General features: G+C 39.4%; 1 protein-coding gene across 1 annotated transcript in view; it reads left to right on the forward strand.

Moving 5' to 3' along the window:
• Nucleotides 1-18,234, forward strand: part of Eml6 (echinoderm microtubule associated protein like 6) — a 275,911-nt gene that overhangs the window by 117,604 nt on the left and 140,073 nt on the right. Inside the window, exon 6 of the mRNA XM_004632420.2 lies at nucleotides 1,161-1,296. Within this exon, the coding sequence (XP_004632477.1) occupies nucleotides 1,161-1,296 (136 nt within the window). The remainder of the gene's footprint in view (nucleotides 1-1,160; nucleotides 1,297-18,234) is intronic.

Below are 18,234 nucleotides of genomic sequence, written 5' to 3' on the forward strand. Positions count from 1 at the left end.
ATGAATATCCATTTTGTATCTGTGTATTCAAAATGGTTAGGATAGATATATAGTTACATTCTCTTAATGAATAGAGGGATTTGTTGTAATAGTGTTTGTATATAGGATATCATGTCCACATCTTGTACAGCAATTAACCACTAGGAAGAGAGTATGCAATGTGTTGTTTTTTGAAACTGTCCTATCAATTTGATTTGAAACTGTCTCATTGCTATTTGTCTCTCAATCAAATTATGGAGAAAAAAAAAGAAACTCTTTAGATATGTCATTGTCTTATATGTTTAAGACCAATTTTCTTGGCTTTACTAACTAGAAAATGGCTCTTAAAAGTTAAGAGGTGAGTATTTTTCTTCATAAAAGCAATTACATCAGTAATTTAGAAATTTTGTTACCTTGTATACTGAACTTATGTTAACATGATATGCTGGTAACACTTTTTTTTTTTTTTTTTTGAGACATGATCTCACCATGTAGTTCAAGCTGGTCCAGGCTGTGAAGCCCAGACTGACCTTGAACTCATGGCAACCTCATGCCTCAGCCTCCCATATGCTAGGATTACAGGCATGCACCCCCATACCTAGCTGCTTGTAATACTTTTGAACAAATCAAGCAAAATAATTGTATAATTTAAAGATGCTCTTTAAAAGAAAATATTTTAAATGTGAAAAGAGTATCTTCAGATGATGCATAACAACCTGAACACAAACTCTTCTTGTATTTTCAGTTAGGCTCAAGAGATAACTTCTCAAGCTGTGAAGCTGTGTTTCAGGGACATTTGTCCCTGAGGAAGTATTTGTGTTCCTAGTCTGTGTGCCTGACTTGATTATTTTGAACAGCAACCTATTTGAAACACTTCCACTGTTGTTTCATTCTTCAGTTGTTACAGGAAACTGTGGTTTCCATATCTGCTTTGAGGAAGATATTCCTTATTCTGCAATCTGTTATTAAGGAGCACTAGAACTAGTTTGCTTTGGAAATTATAATTATGTTTTAGTGTAGCTTAGATGAAGAGTATCATAAGTAACTGCTTAATCACTTGTCAGGATTTCAACAGAAACCAAGGTGTCATTTTTTTACTTGTGTTTTTTTTTTAAATCAAGATTCAACTACAGTGACGCTTTACAATGACTGAGGTATTGAATGTCTTTTTTAATCAACAGGCTGGAATCTTTAGCATGTATGCTTGTGAAGAAGGCTTTGCCACAGGTGGGCGAGATGGTTGTATACGATTATGGGACATGGACTTTAAACCAATAACCAAAATTGATCTCAGGGAAACAGAACAAGGATATAAAGGTAATGTGTGAAGAAATAATTCTAAGAATCAACAAATAAGATTATATAAAATTAAAAAGTTTCTGCACACTAAAGAAAGAACCAAGTGAAGAAACAACCTACAGAATGAAAAAAAAAATTTTGCTAGCTGTTCTTCAGAGGACTCACATCTAGAATATATAAAGAACTTGAGAAATTAGGCCCCCTCTGAATACCAATTAAAACATGAGCAATTGGGATTAATAGACATTTTTCAAAAGAAATATAAATAACCAATAAGTACACATGAAAAAATACTCAGTATTTTTGGCCATTAGCGAAATACACTGAGGCAACACTGAATTCAATTTTATTCTAAATAATAGCTATTATCAAGGACTCAAAGGACAAATAAGGGGGAAAGGAATACTTAAAATCGTTGGTGGGAATGTAACCTATACAACTACTATGGGAATCAGTGTGGTAATCCCTCGGAAACTAAAAGTACAAATTCTATATGACCCAGCTCTACCTCTCCTGGGTATATTTATGAAAGAGTTAAAGTCATCATAGTACAATGATAAGTGCACAGTGCAGGGTAGCTAAATGATGGAACCAATCTAGATGCCCATCAGCAGATGAGTGGATAAAGAAAATGTTCATAGACACAGTGAAATATTCCTCGGCCGTAAAGAAGAATGCATTTGAGTCACTTGTAGAAAATGGAGACTCTAACATTAAGTGGAACAAATCAGAAACAGAAGGTTGAATATCACAAGGTTTCTCTTATATGAGACATCCAAAATATAAATAATTGAAAGAGAAAAACAAAAGAGGGATGATAGGAAAAAGGGAAGTAGACTTTTTGGAAGTGAAGAAAGAAGTTCTGGAGAAGGGGGGAAATGGCATCAAAGTGATCAATAGGTAATATATATACACAGTAACTACCAAGAACAAATGTAATTATTATATACCACAAATATATACAAATAAGAAAGCTAAAATATAATATAAAAAGATTATATAGTTATTAATACATCTCTATTACTCTAAAAAGGGTAAATTTCATGTGAAACTCTTTGTTTCTGTTTACAAGAATTAAATATAATGTGAAGTTGGGTATTTGTTTTTCTGTATTTCATCTTATTTTATAAAGGATTTAAGGAAGTTTGCATAAATATGTTGAATACAAGATCAAAATTATGTCAAAATTAAATGGCTATTTGAGTTAATAGATACTTTTTCCTAATTGGCACAAAGATACCGCATACGCCAGCGGTTGTCTCACAGCAGAGATAAACAACATTACAGGAGAACTGCCGGGCTGTTTCTCAGGAGACAGAACTCTGAGTGATAAAGCAAAGAAGTTCTAGAAAAGTTGATCACCATCAATATGACTGTGCATAGCCTCCGAAAGCACACAAGTGACAGAAGAAATGGGACAAATATTAAGTGCTTTAAAATAGCTTTAAGGTGATAGCCACCATAGTAGCAGAAGTTAAGAACATGGGCTCAGAGCTGGGGTGTATAGGTTCAATTCCAAATTTTAATTTATGGTTTGAGAATTTGGTCAAATTTTTAAGCATCTTTGATGATCTATTTCCTTCTCTATATAATTGGGGTATCACTAGTATCAGACTCAGTTATGTAAGGACTGAATTCATTTGTGATTTTTGTTTTGAAGTACTGGGGATTGAACTCCGGACCTTGTGCTTACTAAGCAGGTACTTGTGTTGCTGAGCCATGTCCCCAGCTCCTCATTTGTGCTGTTCTAAGGCTGCATCATGGTGCATAGTTAGTGCTGAGTTACTGTGAGCTCTGATTATAGTCTGTATGAGAGTAGAACACAAAAATTTATATATATCTTTGTAAATTCTCAAGATAAGCTCATTTTTACAAATAAAAAAAATTGAAGCTCAGAGAGATTAAAGTAGAAAATGTAAATAAGAAAGATGTGGTAAAGTCACAGTGTTTTAGTACTCCAAGTTCAGGTGGGCCTTAGACCTGGCTTGAGGCACATTGGGCCAGCACAGAGAGAGAGGGCTCTGTGTCATGAGTTCTAGAGCCCACAAGGTGAAAACTCACCAGTGTGTGTGAATGGCAGCAAATGATTCCCTCTTCTGATGTTGGAGAGACCTTTTCTGAGATTCCCAGAGTGGACCTTGTGACAGGAAGCCGACAGTGCGCTCCTCGTTGCCCCTTCATCAGGAGGCTCCTCTATGTGGGCTGATGGCAGAGCCGCCACAGACGCTCTGTGGACCAAGTCCCTGTTCCTTGCAGGGTTCTGCCTGCTCGGGTAGATTGTGAAGAAGTGAGAGAAGCAAGCCTGGACTTAGAGTCTTCAGGTCACCTCCTGAAATCGTGTTGCTTTCAACCAGAACTGGTCCTGATGATGGTCCTGCTCCCATCAACGAGAAGCAGCAAAGCCAGGACTGGTTCTCAGGGCTCTTCCCCTCTTCCCTTCCCAAGGCTTAGTCAGAGAAAATAGCCCTCCCAGAATCAGGAAGATCATTCCTCAACCAAGGGAATTATAGCACTTTGTGCTTGGGACTTGGGCATCTTTTGTGTGTTACCAGATTCTATGAGCATTTGAACAAATTTTATCTAGTGACAAGTATACAGGGCAATGTAAATCAACCTCCTAATTTACCCAGGACCTGCTGGTCTAAAATCGAACAGTTTAGAACCAGATGACTTTTTGGTGACTAATTGACAGCAGAAGCTGACCTGAACTGGTAGGAGGCTATTTAGGGTCTTCCTGAATATCATACATTTCAGTAGAGAAGTGTCTGGTTCATGACATTGCCACAGATCCCCCTGGACATACTACAAATCCATAAAAACTTCCCTGCATTACAAATTTCACATGGCACCAAACAGTTTCAGGTGTATGAGGTGACAGACCGCCAACATATGTTTCAATGAGTAATCAGTTCTGGAATTTCGAAGGAGAGACACTGGATGTCCTTGGAAGGAACTCTCTCGCCTCATGTATGAGTGTAACTAAGCTCAGGGTTTTTAACATCAAGCTAATTATACTTTAGCATTGTAATTAATATCTCACACAAACTTACTAAAAGCATAATTTTAACCTAATCATTGTAAAAACAAATGTATGATATGATAAAATAATGAAACCTTAAATGACTCACAGCACTGGCAAGACAAGCCAAAAGTAATTCCTGGAGAAATAAATCTGAGTGAATTACTTCTAGGGTAAATAGATACAGGAAATAATATTTGAGTTAATGGTTATAAATGATTATATCTAAAAGAACACAATAGTTGCTCACACACTATAAGATATATTATCCATTCAATAAACATTTAGAGGGCCGGGGAGATGGCTCAGTAGGATAAGCACTTGACTGGCAAACGCAAGGATCTGAGTTCAATCCCCGGTTCAGAAAAAAAAAATAAATAAATAAAAATAAAAAAAAATAAAATAAACATTTAGTCATCTACTAAGCCCCAGATCAGGCCAAGTAACTGCACTGGCTATTTTAAACGGCCTGTCTTTGTCATTGTGTGTACATTATTGGGGCGTTGCATATTGGTTTTAGTTGCAGACACGTAACACTGAATTGATACTGAGTCCGGAGAGATTCTGCATTAGAGCATCAGTGAGCAAGACTTGGAAACTGAAGTCCACAGGACATAGTTCACCTTTTCTTGTTGCCATCACCATTGTCCCCTCCCTGTCTAGGCTGCCATCGTCTCTCACATAGGGTACAATAGTTGCTTTATGATTTGTGTCTCTGCTATGATCGTTGTTTTCTACATAGCAGCATGAGCCAGATTACATTGTTCCTTACCTCAAAACCCTGAGTGACTCCCAACTTTCCCCCAAGTTTTGGGTGTCTCTTGCTGTGCGGGCTGGCTCACCTTGCTCCTTGCACTCACAGGCTGCTCACTGTCCGCAGGAGCCTATGTGGTTCCTTCCCATCTTTCCTTCCGGCTTTTGCACCAATAAAGCCTTCCTGATTACCTTACTTAAAAGATTACAGACCCCTCAGCCTTCGCCCGCTCTGAGCATACCAGATGGCTTCTCCCGGTTCTACTTTACACCTCGTCGTATTCAGTGTTGCTCCATGTGCTGTGCTCCTAGCCTTGTCTGTTTCCACAAGGGTGTGTACTCCTCTCTCCTGCCTCCTGAGCACTTACCCCAGTGCCTGGCAAGTGCTGGAGCCCTGGAAATGGCTATCAGATGAGTGAATGAAGAGGACATCGTGTGTCTGGAGTGCAGGCCAGGCGACAATCATGCTGTAGGAGGAAGAAGAATTTGGTTCCCTTGTGTCCACCTGTTATGTACAAGGTCTAAGCCTGACCCCAGAGGCCAAGACAGGAGGTCATGGAGCAGGTGCAGGGAGCTAGCTTCACAGTCACGTCTCCTCTCATATAGCCTGCCGCCTCCACGGCAGAACGGGCAGAGCAGGGCAGGCGGAGGTGGGAGCCTAGGAGTGCCTTCCCACTGCTCATTATTGTTGTTACAACTTTTCTTGCTGGTAGTACAACGAGAGACATATAGACTAGCACTTCTCACTAGGGTGATTTTATCTAGAGGACATTGCCATTGTGTGGAGGTGTTTTTATCACAGGAGGACAGGTGGATGAGGCCTTTGTGGTTAGAAGCTAGGATGCTGCTAAACCTATAATGCACAGGACAGTCACCACAATGAAGAGTTATCTGCCCTGAACATGAGTAGTGTTGCAGACGAGCAGCCTGGTATGAAGTACTCAAAGAGTAACTCTCAGATCTGAGAAGACCCTTACTTAAAATGGGAACATGACATGCACATCCTATTGTTCTTGTCCTATGGGTGGCTTCATGACTACCTCTCTAGTCCTTTGTGGTCTCCCTGCGCACCCACCATTCTCCTTTGGGCTGGGCCCCCCCATCTTGCTGCTGTTGTGCTGGGCAGGCAGAGGCATTGTGGTATTTGCTCAGGCTCTGCATGAAACATGGTGTGAGAAGAGCAAAAGGCCAACTCTTCATCGTTGTAATTTTCCTGCCAACACTCTTCCTGAGCCAGCTTCATAAAAAGTCAGCCTGCTTAGGAGACTACGAGTTTCTGTCTCTTGATGTCCCGTTATGTTGTATGGATTCTTCAGAGTTCCTATGGCAGTGAGAATTTTGAGTCCTTCAGGGTGGATTTTAAAATAGCCAGGGATTTTGTAGCGTATCTTTCATTATAAATTCAGCTGGCAAGTCTCAGGAGGAGAGCAGCAGGCCATGCTGAGGATGAGACCAAGGAGCGACCCTGGCTGTGTCAGTGAAGAACACTGAGACTCCGGTAGCAAGGCCTGGCGTTGAATGGCCTCGCTCTGGACGCCTTTGTGCTAACCACTGTGCACACGGGATCGGTTTAGTTCTTGGCTGAGTGGCTTCTTGGGCCTGAGTGCTGGCCCATTCACAGAGCTCCCTGTGCAGAAAGCCCCTGTGCTTGGCTGAGTCCTTTGCTGTCACTGGACGGTCTTTGGAATTATTGATCTTTTTTTCTTGAAACTCTAGTCATAGGAATTTTGAGTCACTTTCTCCTTTTCTTTTTTATTTTGGTTAACACACATTAATTGTACATATTAGGGGGCTCAGCATTCCACTGATGAAATGCAAACTTCCCTTACGGACACCTTCCACATACAATCACTCGGCTACATTCAGATCAACTGTTTTGGGGGCCCAGCCCTAGCTCAGTTCTTTAAGTGGCTGCTTCCACAATGCTGGCAGCCTCAGTTTGCTGTAGTTCAATCCCCACAACACTCCAGCCATGCAAAAGTGCCCTGTAGGCATTCAAGGAGAAAAAAAAAAAAAAAAAATTCCCAGATCAACTGTTTTTTTTGGCTTCCATGTATGAAAGAGAACTAATTTTTCTGTTTCTGGCTTATTTCATTTAACACAGTAATCTCAATTTTTGTTCATTTTGCTGCAAATGACAAGATTTCAGTCACTTTTATGGTTAAATAATATTCTAGTACCACATTTTCTTTATTCATCTGTGGATAAAGATGGTGTATTATCTGGGTGTATTCCATGTCTTAGCTTTTGGGTATATCTTTGGCATGTTGACTTGCTTCCTTTCCAGAACTGGGAAAGCTGGATCATATGGTAGATTTGTTTCTAGTTTTTTTGAGGAAACTCCATGCTGTTCTATACTTTGTGCTCTGTACTAATTTACAGTGAATGAGTTCCTTTATCACCACATCCTCACATTATTTATTTATATATTTAATGAGAGGAATCTAATTGGAATAAGATGGTGTCTTATTGTAGTTTTGATTTGACTTGCCTTGATAGCTAATGACATTGCATATTTTTTCACATATCTTTTGGCTGTTTTTATTTCATTTGAGACATGTCTTCTTAGATCATTTGTCATTTTAAATTGGATTATTTGGTTTTCAAAGTTGAGTTACGTATTCCAAATACAAACTCTCCATCAGGTGGATAGTTGGCACATGCTTTCTCCCATTCTGTACCTTATCTCTTCATTCTGTTTATTTTTTCCTTCTGTGCCGAAGATTCTCAGTTTGATGTGACCCCATTTGTGAATTTTTGCTTTTTTTTTTTTTCTAGAGCTTTTGGGATCCTACCAGAAAATTATTTGCTATACAGATGTCTTAAAGTATTTCCCCTGTGTTTTCTTCTAGTAATTTCAAAGTCTTATGGTTTTAACTTTAAGTTTTTAATCCATTTTGACTTGATTTTTGTACAGTAGAAGAGAGACAGGGTCAAGTATTAGTCTTCTGCATGTAGATGCCCACTTTTTTCCAGTACAGTTTATTGAAGAGGCTTTCCCTTCTCCAACACATGTTTTTAGCACCTCTCTCAAGATTTAGTGAACTATAGAGGTAAAGGCTCATTTCTAAGATCTCTGTTCTGTTTTGTTCATCTGTGAATCTTTATATCTCAGTACATGTTGTTATGATCACTATGGTGTCATAGATTGTCTTAAAATCAGGTATTGACATGTCCAGGTTTGTGTGTGTGTATGTGTATTTGTTTTACTCAAGATTGCTATGGCTATTCAGGACCTTTGGTGATTCCATAGAATTGTTTTTGTAGTTCTGTGAAGAATATCATTGGTATTTTGCGGGGGATTACACTGAATCTATATTTTCATTGGGTAGTATGGGACATTTAAAAATATGAATTCTTTCAACCCATGTATACTGCAGGGGGGGCCCTTCCTTTTTGTGTGATCCTTAGTTTCTTTTCTCAGAATTTTTGTCATCAGTTTCTTTCATCAGGTTTCATTGAGAGGTCTTTCATGTCCTTGATTAAATTTATATGCAAATTTTTCTTTAAAAAATTTAAAAGCTTTTGAAAAGAACTAAGATACATCATGTACAGTTACAAATTCCTTATCATGATTGTGATCATTATGCATATCTAAATTACACTATTAAAGTTAATTATTTAAAAATGTATATGTACATTTATATGTTTTACTATATTTATTTTATTTATTTATTTATTTATTTGGTACAGAGTCTCTCAACACAACTCAGACTCTTAGTGATCCTCCTGTCTCAGCTTCCCCAGTGCTGGTATTGCAGGCGTGCACCACCACACCCAGCTTCAGTGGCCTGCACAGCACTAGGGCCAGCATGGCCATGGTGTGCGGTACCGGGGATCAAACCCGAATTCTTATGCTTGCCAGGGAGGCGTGTAAACCACCAAGCTATCTCCCCAGCCCCGATGTTATATTTTTTAAAGCCATTGTGAATTGTATTACTTTTTTTTATTTTTCTGTAAGCAAATTTATTATTGATGTATAAAAAAGCTACTGATATTTGTATATGTTGATTTTTGTATCCCACTACTTACTTAGCCATTATTATAGCCTCTGTGTGTGTGTGTGTGTGTGTGTGTGTGTGTGTGTGTGTGTACTGGGAATCAAACTCAGGATCTAGTAGTCTTTTGATGGAGTCTTTACATTTCTTATCATCTGAAAACAGGTGTATTTTGATTTACCCCCTTCATATGTGTATGCTTTTGTTTCTATCTTGCCTAATTGCTCTAAAACTTATGGTACCATACTGAATAAAGGTGAACACACTTGTCTTGTTCTGATTTCAATGAAAATGCTCTCACCTTTTCCTATGCAGTGTAATAATAGATGTGGATTTGTCATATGTCATCTTTATTATGTCAAAGTTTGCTTCTTCTGTACCTAATTTGTTTAGTGCTTTTATCATGAAAAGATATTCAATTTTATCAAATGCTTTTTTGCATCTATTGAAATGATCATATGATTTTTTATCCTTTGGTCTATTGATATGATATATTATGTTTGATTGGTGTAAGGAGCCATCCTTGCATTCATGGGATGAAACCAAGTTGATCAGTGGGAATGATCTTTTTGATATACTATTATTTATTTATTGTATTTTAGGAAAGATTCTAAAGGGTGTTCAGGTTCTCACTACTAGATTGGACTTGTAGTGATCTGCCTGTTTACAGCCTCCCAAGAGCTGGGATTACAGGTGTACGCCCCCATGCCCAGTCTCAATTGCTGTCTCAGAATGCCCAGGGGTGGAGGCTTGGCATGGCAGGCCCAGGGATTGGACCCCCAGCCTCTGCACCTTCTTGCAGGAGCCTTAATCCACTGAGCTATTTGGGCAGCCCTTGATGCACTGTTGAATTTGAGTTGCTAGTATTTTGAGAACTTTTACCTCTATGTTCATCAGAGATACTAATCTGTAGTTTTCTTTTTTAGTTGTGTCCTGCCTGGTTTTGGCAACAGTCTAATGCTGACCTCATAAAATGAATTTTGAATAGTTCTTTCCCATTTAATTCTTTGGAATAGTTTGAGAAGAATTAGCAACTTTTTTTCCTGTTATTTCTTTGCCCTTAACTTTTTTCTCTTTTCTTTGTATATTCAGAAATGTTGACATTCATTAAATGATATTCAGAGATCCTTAATGTTCTCATCCTTTAATCATTTAAAAATATTTTTTAGATATTTCAAAAGATCTATTTTCCACTTTAAAAATGTTTTTTCCCATCCAAGTCCTAACCAGGCCTGACCCTGCTTAGTTTCAGAGATCAGACAAGATCAGGCGCATTCAGGGTGGTACAGCCTTACACTAAAAAATGTTTTCTTCTATTTGATCCAATCTGTTGTCAAGGATTTCAACTATACTTTTCATTATAGGTATTAAGCTATTCATTTCCAAGATTTCAGTTTGCTTCTTATTTTTTCCTTCAAAATTTCTATCTTTGATTAATTTCTCATTTATATCCTCCATTGTCTTCTTTTTTAAGTGTAACTATTTATCTGTATTGTTTTGGATCTTATCAAGATTTTCTATAATTATACCTTTAAAGTATTAGGCATGTTGTCCATATCTTATTTCTTTGAAATTTGAAAGTTATGTAGTAACCTTTCCTTTTAGAGAGATTATACTACATTTTCCCCCATATTTCATTGATCGTGTTCATTCACTGATTGGCATTTTCATGTCTAGTAGATTGTTTCTCTCTACCGCTCTGTAGGGCAGCCTTCTTGGCAAGCAGCTTTCTCTGGAAGTTGTGTCCTGGAATGTAGACTTATTATGCAGTATTGTATTTGTTTCCAGCTGGGCACTGAAGTGCAGTCTCACTGTAGCTTCTTTGGTTGTAATTAATGACTTTGGCTAGAGTGCATACCATGACAGAGTTAATGAGACTCAACACTTTTATCACTGTACCTGGTGGTATACTGTGGCACTCTAAATTTTTAACTCCTCTCATTGAAGACCGAGAATGCCCTCGTCAGGCTTGTTAGGCAATGCTTCTCAGCCCTATAGAGCTAAAACTAACAATACGGAGACCCACTCTGCACAGCTGAAAGGAATCTCACAGCATGTGTCGGGGGGGGGGTTGCATTTTGTGTTGTTTTGTTTTGAGATAGGGTCTTGCTATGTAGTCCAGGCTTGCCTTGAACTCTATGGACCCCAGGATGGCTTGGAAGTCATGGCAGTCCTCCTGCTTCAGCCTCCCAAGTGCTGGGGATATGGATGTATACTGTCATACCCAGCTTGATCTGGGCATCTGTAAAATAATAGTCCATATAGATTCTGATGCACAGTAAAAGCCAGGACTATCTAGTTTTGGTTATTTACCATATTTTTAGCCCTAGGTACAGGGAATTTAGGGACATTATTAATTTTCATGGCTTATTCTGTTGCCAGTTTTCCCCTCTGGGGCCAGATAATTGGGGGACAGGCAATTTATTTATTTTTATTATAATTTTTATTCATTTTAATGAGAAAAAAGATAAAATAGCAATGAAACAGTTTCAAAACAGGTTAGTAGGATGTTTACTATAATTAATACATTGCATATTTTTGTCTTCGTAGTAGTCATTCAGAGGATAAGATGCAGACATGATTTCTTGTCTAAACAATATTAGTATAGGGCTGGGGAGATAGCTCAGCAGCATAAGTGCCTGCTTTGCAAGCACAAGGTACTGAGTTCAGTCCCCAGTACCCCCCAACAAACAATATTAGTACAAACATTTATTCTTAGTGAACTCAAAGAAAGTAGCTATGTATCTATCCTAACTCTCTTGTGTCTACATATATATTTTTTTCTTCCCTTCTTTTTTTCACAACAAAACTTTTTTATTTACACTTCTATGAAGTTAGTAAGGCATGACACTAAGTTGCCTAGCAACTGATAGCAAACCTTAACCAGACAGGATGTTCATCTCAGGAGTAAGGTAGCTTGTTTGCTTTAGGCCCTGGGCCAAGTCCCACCTACATATATTTGATCAATTTCCTAGCTTCATGGCTCCCAACATATACCCCTTTTTCATTTTGTTTTTTTCTGAGATGGGTGTTCCACTGCAGTGAGAGAAGCTGTATTTGGAGAAGTCTTTAAAGGACCTTTTCATACTTGAAATCAGTCTAGAGACTGTAGGTACTTGAATTCAGCAAAACAACCCAATATAGTCCAATAGTCCATAATAGTAGTGGGTTATCAGCAGAGCTGGCAATTATCAAAAGTTGTTTATTTGAGCCTTTTAGAGCTCAGCATATTAATATGGCATTACTTTTTATACATCGTGGTTATACTCTTCTGCTGGATGGTTAAGACCAAGTCAAAGCAAGACGTATACAACTAAACATGTAACTTTTGTATCTGACAAGGTCAGTCAAATCCCCTCAGTATTTACCCTGCAACCATGTACAGCACCTTGTAGATCTTTTGTCAGTGTCAACCATGTGGATGAGTCACGGCCATTGCTTGACTAATTTGCTCTCTGTGAAAGCCTGAGAGAAATGTTTCTCTCTAGGTAACTCTCCTTAGGCACACTGTACATCATTGATCACTTACTTCTGTGGCTCCCATAATCTCCTTGATCAAAAAATTTGGGACACCACTGAGTTACAGGATGTCACAGCACAGGTTCTCTTATGTCTTGAGTCCTTACTGACCTTGAAGTGCTAGGGCCAAAATATTGGCTATCCTTGTAGCTCCTCTATTTCTCTAATTTTTGGTCTGCAAATTTTAGTTGTTAAACATACAGAAGAGAAGCTTAATGATATTATTACCCTGTAAGAGAGGCAGTTAGGCTTAATATCACTATCTATCTGAATATAAAATGCCTTAGACATAACATGGAACTGCTGTTTTCCAGCAACCATGGATATTCTAAACTTTAAATCCCTGTAGAATGTGAAATAGCAATTACACATTTTTACACAGAAATTTAGAAATCAAACTATATACAACATTGTAGCAGGACAAATCTATGACTTTTTTTTTTCTTTTCTCTTGTTTTCTTTTATTACCTTTTTTAAAAAAATTACTTTAAAGAGTGTATAGCAATAACTGGTATGACTTGAGAAGCACTATGCATTTAGATGATCAAAATGACAGGTATTTCAAGCCTGGTTTTAGTATTACACATTGCTGTCCTCAGTGTAGTTGCTTAGTTCACAGATATCAGCCTATATAGATAGTCAGTGTGAGAATTCTACCCATTAGCTGCTATTTTCAAAAACCTGATGGAGATTCTTATGACCATTGCCTTAACCATCTTGTTTAAATAAATATATGTTTTTTTGTTTTTGTTGTTGTTGTATTTTAGGGGTGTTCATGGTCTCACTACTAGATCAGACTTGCAGTGATCCTCCTGTTTTCAGCTTTCCAAGAGCTGGGATTACAGGTGCGCGCCACCATGCCCAGTCTCAGTTGTCATCTCAGCGTGCCCTGGGGGGCGGGACTGGCACAGCAGGTCTGGGAATCGAACCCCCGGACCCTGCACTTGCTTGCAGGGGCTTTAATCTGCTGAGCTATTTGACTGACCTAAATAAGTGTATGGTTTTGCTCCTGCCATATTTCCTAACTTTTCTCCTTTCTCTCTCAATTGTTTAATCCTTAAGTTCTTGCTTTCCCTTTAACTGTGTTATACCTTTCAATTTTTCTACAATATTTATACATGTGGGTCTGTTTTATTTCACTTATGCATATATTCAAGTTGCATCCACTTATATATGAAGGCTTCGAGTTTATTTTTCTTTATAGCTGAGTAATACTCCATTGTATAAAAATACCACATCTTTTTCATCCATTCCTCAGGTAATAGGCATTTTGGTTATTTCCAAGATTTGGCTATCACAAATTGTGCTGATATAAACATAGGCACACATATATCACTATGATAAGACGTTTTCAGTTATTTTGGGAAAATTCCCAGAAGGGGGACAGCTGGATTGAATGGGATTTCCAGTCCCAGTTTTTTGAGGAGTCTCCACACTGATTTCCATAATGGCTGCACCAGTCTACATTCCCACCAGCAGTGAAGACGGGTTCCTTTTTCCCCACAGCCTCTCCAACATTTGTTGTTGGTTGATTTCTTTATGATAACCATTTTTTCTGGGGTGAGATGGTATCTCAGTGTTGTTTTAATTTGCATTGCATGAATGGCTAGTGATGTGGAGCATTTTTCATGTATTTATTTGCTTCTTGTATTTCTTCCTCTGCAAAGTGTGTTCATCTCAGATGCCCATTTTTCGATTGGGTCTTTAAATTTGGGGGCCTTAAAGGCTATTTATTTTATTCCCATAATAGCTGTGACCCTCTGTGTAGGACCATGGCCTTGTCTTCTGTGAATCTGTAGTGCAAGCAAATCAAAATTGTTTTTTAAAAACCCACAAATACATTGTAACACAAGGATGTAACTGTTTGTGTTACAGGCAATTGAGTTAGATAGAAAGAGGACATAGGCAGTCAGATAGGACTAAGCCGCGGTATAGATGTCTTACAACTGTGGGAGGGACAGGCACTTCTGCTTGGGCCAGACCTCCAGACAAAAGATGAAATGAATGCACCCGCACACCTCTCCAGGGGACGACATCAGGGATTGACATTCATATAGGTGTCCATCACCTTGAAAAAGCCTGGAAGAGTCACTAACCCAGTCCCTTACAGGGAAAACCCATTCTGTATCATGTCTGCTTGGTGTATGACTCGCTTCCCCATTTGATCCAGATTTAATAAATTTTACCTGAGCAGTTATACTCCTAATCTAATTGGTGGACCGTAGTCTTGTCACACCTCATGCCCACCTCACATATTCCCATGATCCCCACCTTGGACCCACCCTACCTCGTGGATTAGCTCTATAAAAATCCCCAGAAAAGGCAGGTTCCTTGGCAACCCTCTCTAGTCCTCTTCTGTCTCTCAAACAGAAGCTTTCTCTTCCCCAGTAAATACATTCTGCTCTTAACTTCCATTGTTCCTAAAATTCATTCTTCGACTTCAGAGAACACGCGCTCGTCTTGGATATCTAGCAGGCTGTGGATCTCTTTCCCCTTTGTCAACAGACAAAGGCACGTGGGGCAGCATCGTAGCTCCTGGCTCACTGTCCACCACACTGGCTCTGACCACACGTTCAGCAAATTGCTGTCCACCAAAACATAAACTTAATGTAGAAGGGGCCGGGGAGATGGCTCAGTAGAATAAGCGCTTGCCTGGTAAGTGCAGAGGTCTGAGTTCAAATCCCTGGTTCAGCAAAAAAACCAACAACAACAACAACAAAAACTTAATATAGAGACCCTGACAAGGCACAAATCCTAGATAGTTAACATAATAATGACATGCTGATTAATTTACTAAGTGCCAGGCTCTGGGTCAAGTGTGAACTGTGTCGGAGCCTCACCGTCCTTGGAGTGGCAGTGCTGATAGTGTCTTCGTTCACCATGACTCACAGCTAGCCCTGGCTGGAGCCAGGCTGGAAATCCACTTTATTCAGTCAATTAGTGGAAAATAGGCAGTATCCTTTATTAATGAGGTCTGCATTTGGTATTCATAGGCCAGAACTTCCCAGCCCAGGCCTTAGGACTGTAACAAGTGAAAAGGAAGCTACTTTCCACTCTCTTACCCCGAATGTAAATCCAGGACAAAGGGCTGGTAGAATTTGGTCTTAGCCATGAAGGATTTTCAGGTTTGGGTGGTTTGCTCTATACTGCCATCTGCTGGCCATATGTACCAAGCTCAGGCTGGGACTCCACAATTCTCTGAGTGGTGGAGAAGGCCACGTTGTCCAAAATGTAGACACCTCATCATGTTGTGAGGAATGTTGGCAGTATGCATTTTAAAAAAGAAAACAGCATTTCTTTGACGTAAAATAATTAAGAGTGATCACTCCTCCGTTTCTTTTAACCGTTGGTGGATTCTAACCGTACTTCAAATGATGGCCTTTGTATTCTGGTCTTCTAGCACTGAAGATAAACAAAGACAACTTAATTACTTCCCAGAGGAGTGGCCACCTTGGCCACACCCACTGGGGACTGTGATTAAACTTCTTGTGTAAGCCAAGCATGATAGACAAGAGAAAGAACAGAAGGAAAGACCTCGTGGGGACCCGTCACTTTGCAGGGCTTTCCAGAAAGTGCCCACAGGAGACTGCAGTTCTCTCCACTGCTCCTGCCTGTGGAGGAGTAATTAGCTTTCAAATGGTGAAGTGAGGGTGTCACCCAGAAGTCTGCATGCAGTCCTTCACCCACTGAAGCATCTGCAGGGAGTCACCCCTATTGACAGTGGTTACCTTGGGAATGAGAGGGACCTGGTCTTGTACTTATGACCTGGCAGATAGACCACTGGGGATGATGTGACAAAAATAAGTTTTATGTTTAAAGAACAGGAGAACCAGTACTGTAACATCATGTAACTCAGTTGTGTCCCAAATTTTCTGATCAAGGAGATTATGGGTCCACAGAGGAATGTGATCGATGATGTAGAGTATGCCTGGGGAGAGACATATGGAGAGAAAACATTCTCTCAGGCTTTCACAGAGAGAAAATTGGTCAAGCAATGGCTTTGACTCATCCTCATGGCTGACACTGACAAAGGATCTATAAACTGTGGTACAGGGTTTCAGGATAAATCCTGAAGGGATTTGTATTTGACCATGTCAGAAACAAAAGCTACATTTCTTGTTATAGGTCTTGCTTTATCTTGGTCTTAACCATCTAGCAGAAAAGTATAAGAACAAAGTATTAAAAGTAAAGCCATATTAATATGCTGAGCTGTAAAAAGCTCAACTCAACAACTTCTGACATTGCCAGTCTTATGGAAAACCAACTACTATTATGGACTACTGGACTGTATTGGAATATTTTGCTGAATTCATGCACCTACAATATTTAAATGACAATGAAATACCCATCTCTGACGAAACTAAACAAAAAAGGGGGATAAAAATGAACAACCATTTTGTATCTGTATATTCAAAATAGGATAGATATACAGCTGCATTCTCTTAATTCAATGAATAGACAGATTTGTTCTAATAGCGTCTGTGGACAGGATATCATGTCTGCATCTTGTACAATGAATAACCACTAAAACAATATGCAATATATTAATTGTTGAAGTTGTGCTAGTAATCAGTTTTGAAACTGTCTCACTGCTATCTGTTTCTCAATAAAATTATTTTTAAAAAATAAAGAACAGAAGTGTGTGGAAACCGAGTTGTTCTCTAAGAGAAAATATTCGTAGTTCCCTAAGTTTATGTTGTAAATGTAAAAACAGAGGCACTCTTTTTCTCCTTCCTTCCTCCCTCTTTCCCTCCCTTCCCTCTGTGTTCTCTGTCCCTCCCACCCTGGGCCACCATTCAGCCAGAAGCCACCACTTCAAACGTGAGCTGTTTACTGTTGCTGGGCACACACCTTCCATCACCTTGGCTCACCCACTGGGATCTTTTTTTTTTTCTCTTCCAAGTCAAGTCTTGCAAGCATCAATCTTTAGGCACTGCCGGAAAGGCGGGGCACAGCGGCACCCCCGTGCTCTGCAGGTGGGAGTGGTGGAGAGAGCTGCAGTCTCTTGTGGTCACATTCTGGAGAAGCCCTGCAGAGTGACAAGATTCTTCCCCTTGTTCCTCTCGTGTTTCGCACGCCATCTAGAGCTCCTCTGGGGAGGCTGGAACTCCTAGGTCCGGTCTGACAGTGCTGGAGTCCTCGCTACCCATCAGTCTTTGCCGAGTTGGAAACTTCTCTTTGTTCCTGAGTTTCTTAAAAATAAAATGTAGAGCAGATACTTTCTAAAATGTCAATACATGGGGCTAGGGAGATTGCTCGGTAGTCTAAGTGCCCGCCTGGCAAGTGCGAGGCTCTGGGTTTGATCCTTGGTATCCAATAAATAAACGATTTTTTTAATGAAAAAAAAGTACATGGTTTCTAATTCCCAAGTGTCTTTGTACTTTTCTGAAGTTGCTCTTCCAAACTGGATTTTAAAAATAAGAGTGGTGAAGATAACATTTGTACACTGGACCAAATGCAATGCTAGGTCCTTGGGAGAAGCTTCTGTTTTGAGGTCATTTAGTCTGGCCTAGCTATACGTGCCTTGGGAGCCACGGGGGGACTCGGTGTGACGCGTACAGTGAGGCTGTGGCTTCCAGGTCTGCTTAGGAAAAGATGGTGTTTCTAAAACCATCTAAGAAGTTATAAAAGAATTGTGGCTGGAATATTTGATAACAGTTAAAATTT

The sequence above is a fragment of the Octodon degus genome, unplaced genomic scaffold (assembly GCF_000260255.1).
Source record: "Octodon degus isolate 3935 unplaced genomic scaffold, OctDeg1.0 scaffold00048, whole genome shotgun sequence".
In the NCBI taxonomy this organism is placed as follows: domain Eukaryota; kingdom Metazoa; phylum Chordata; class Mammalia; order Rodentia; family Octodontidae; genus Octodon; species Octodon degus.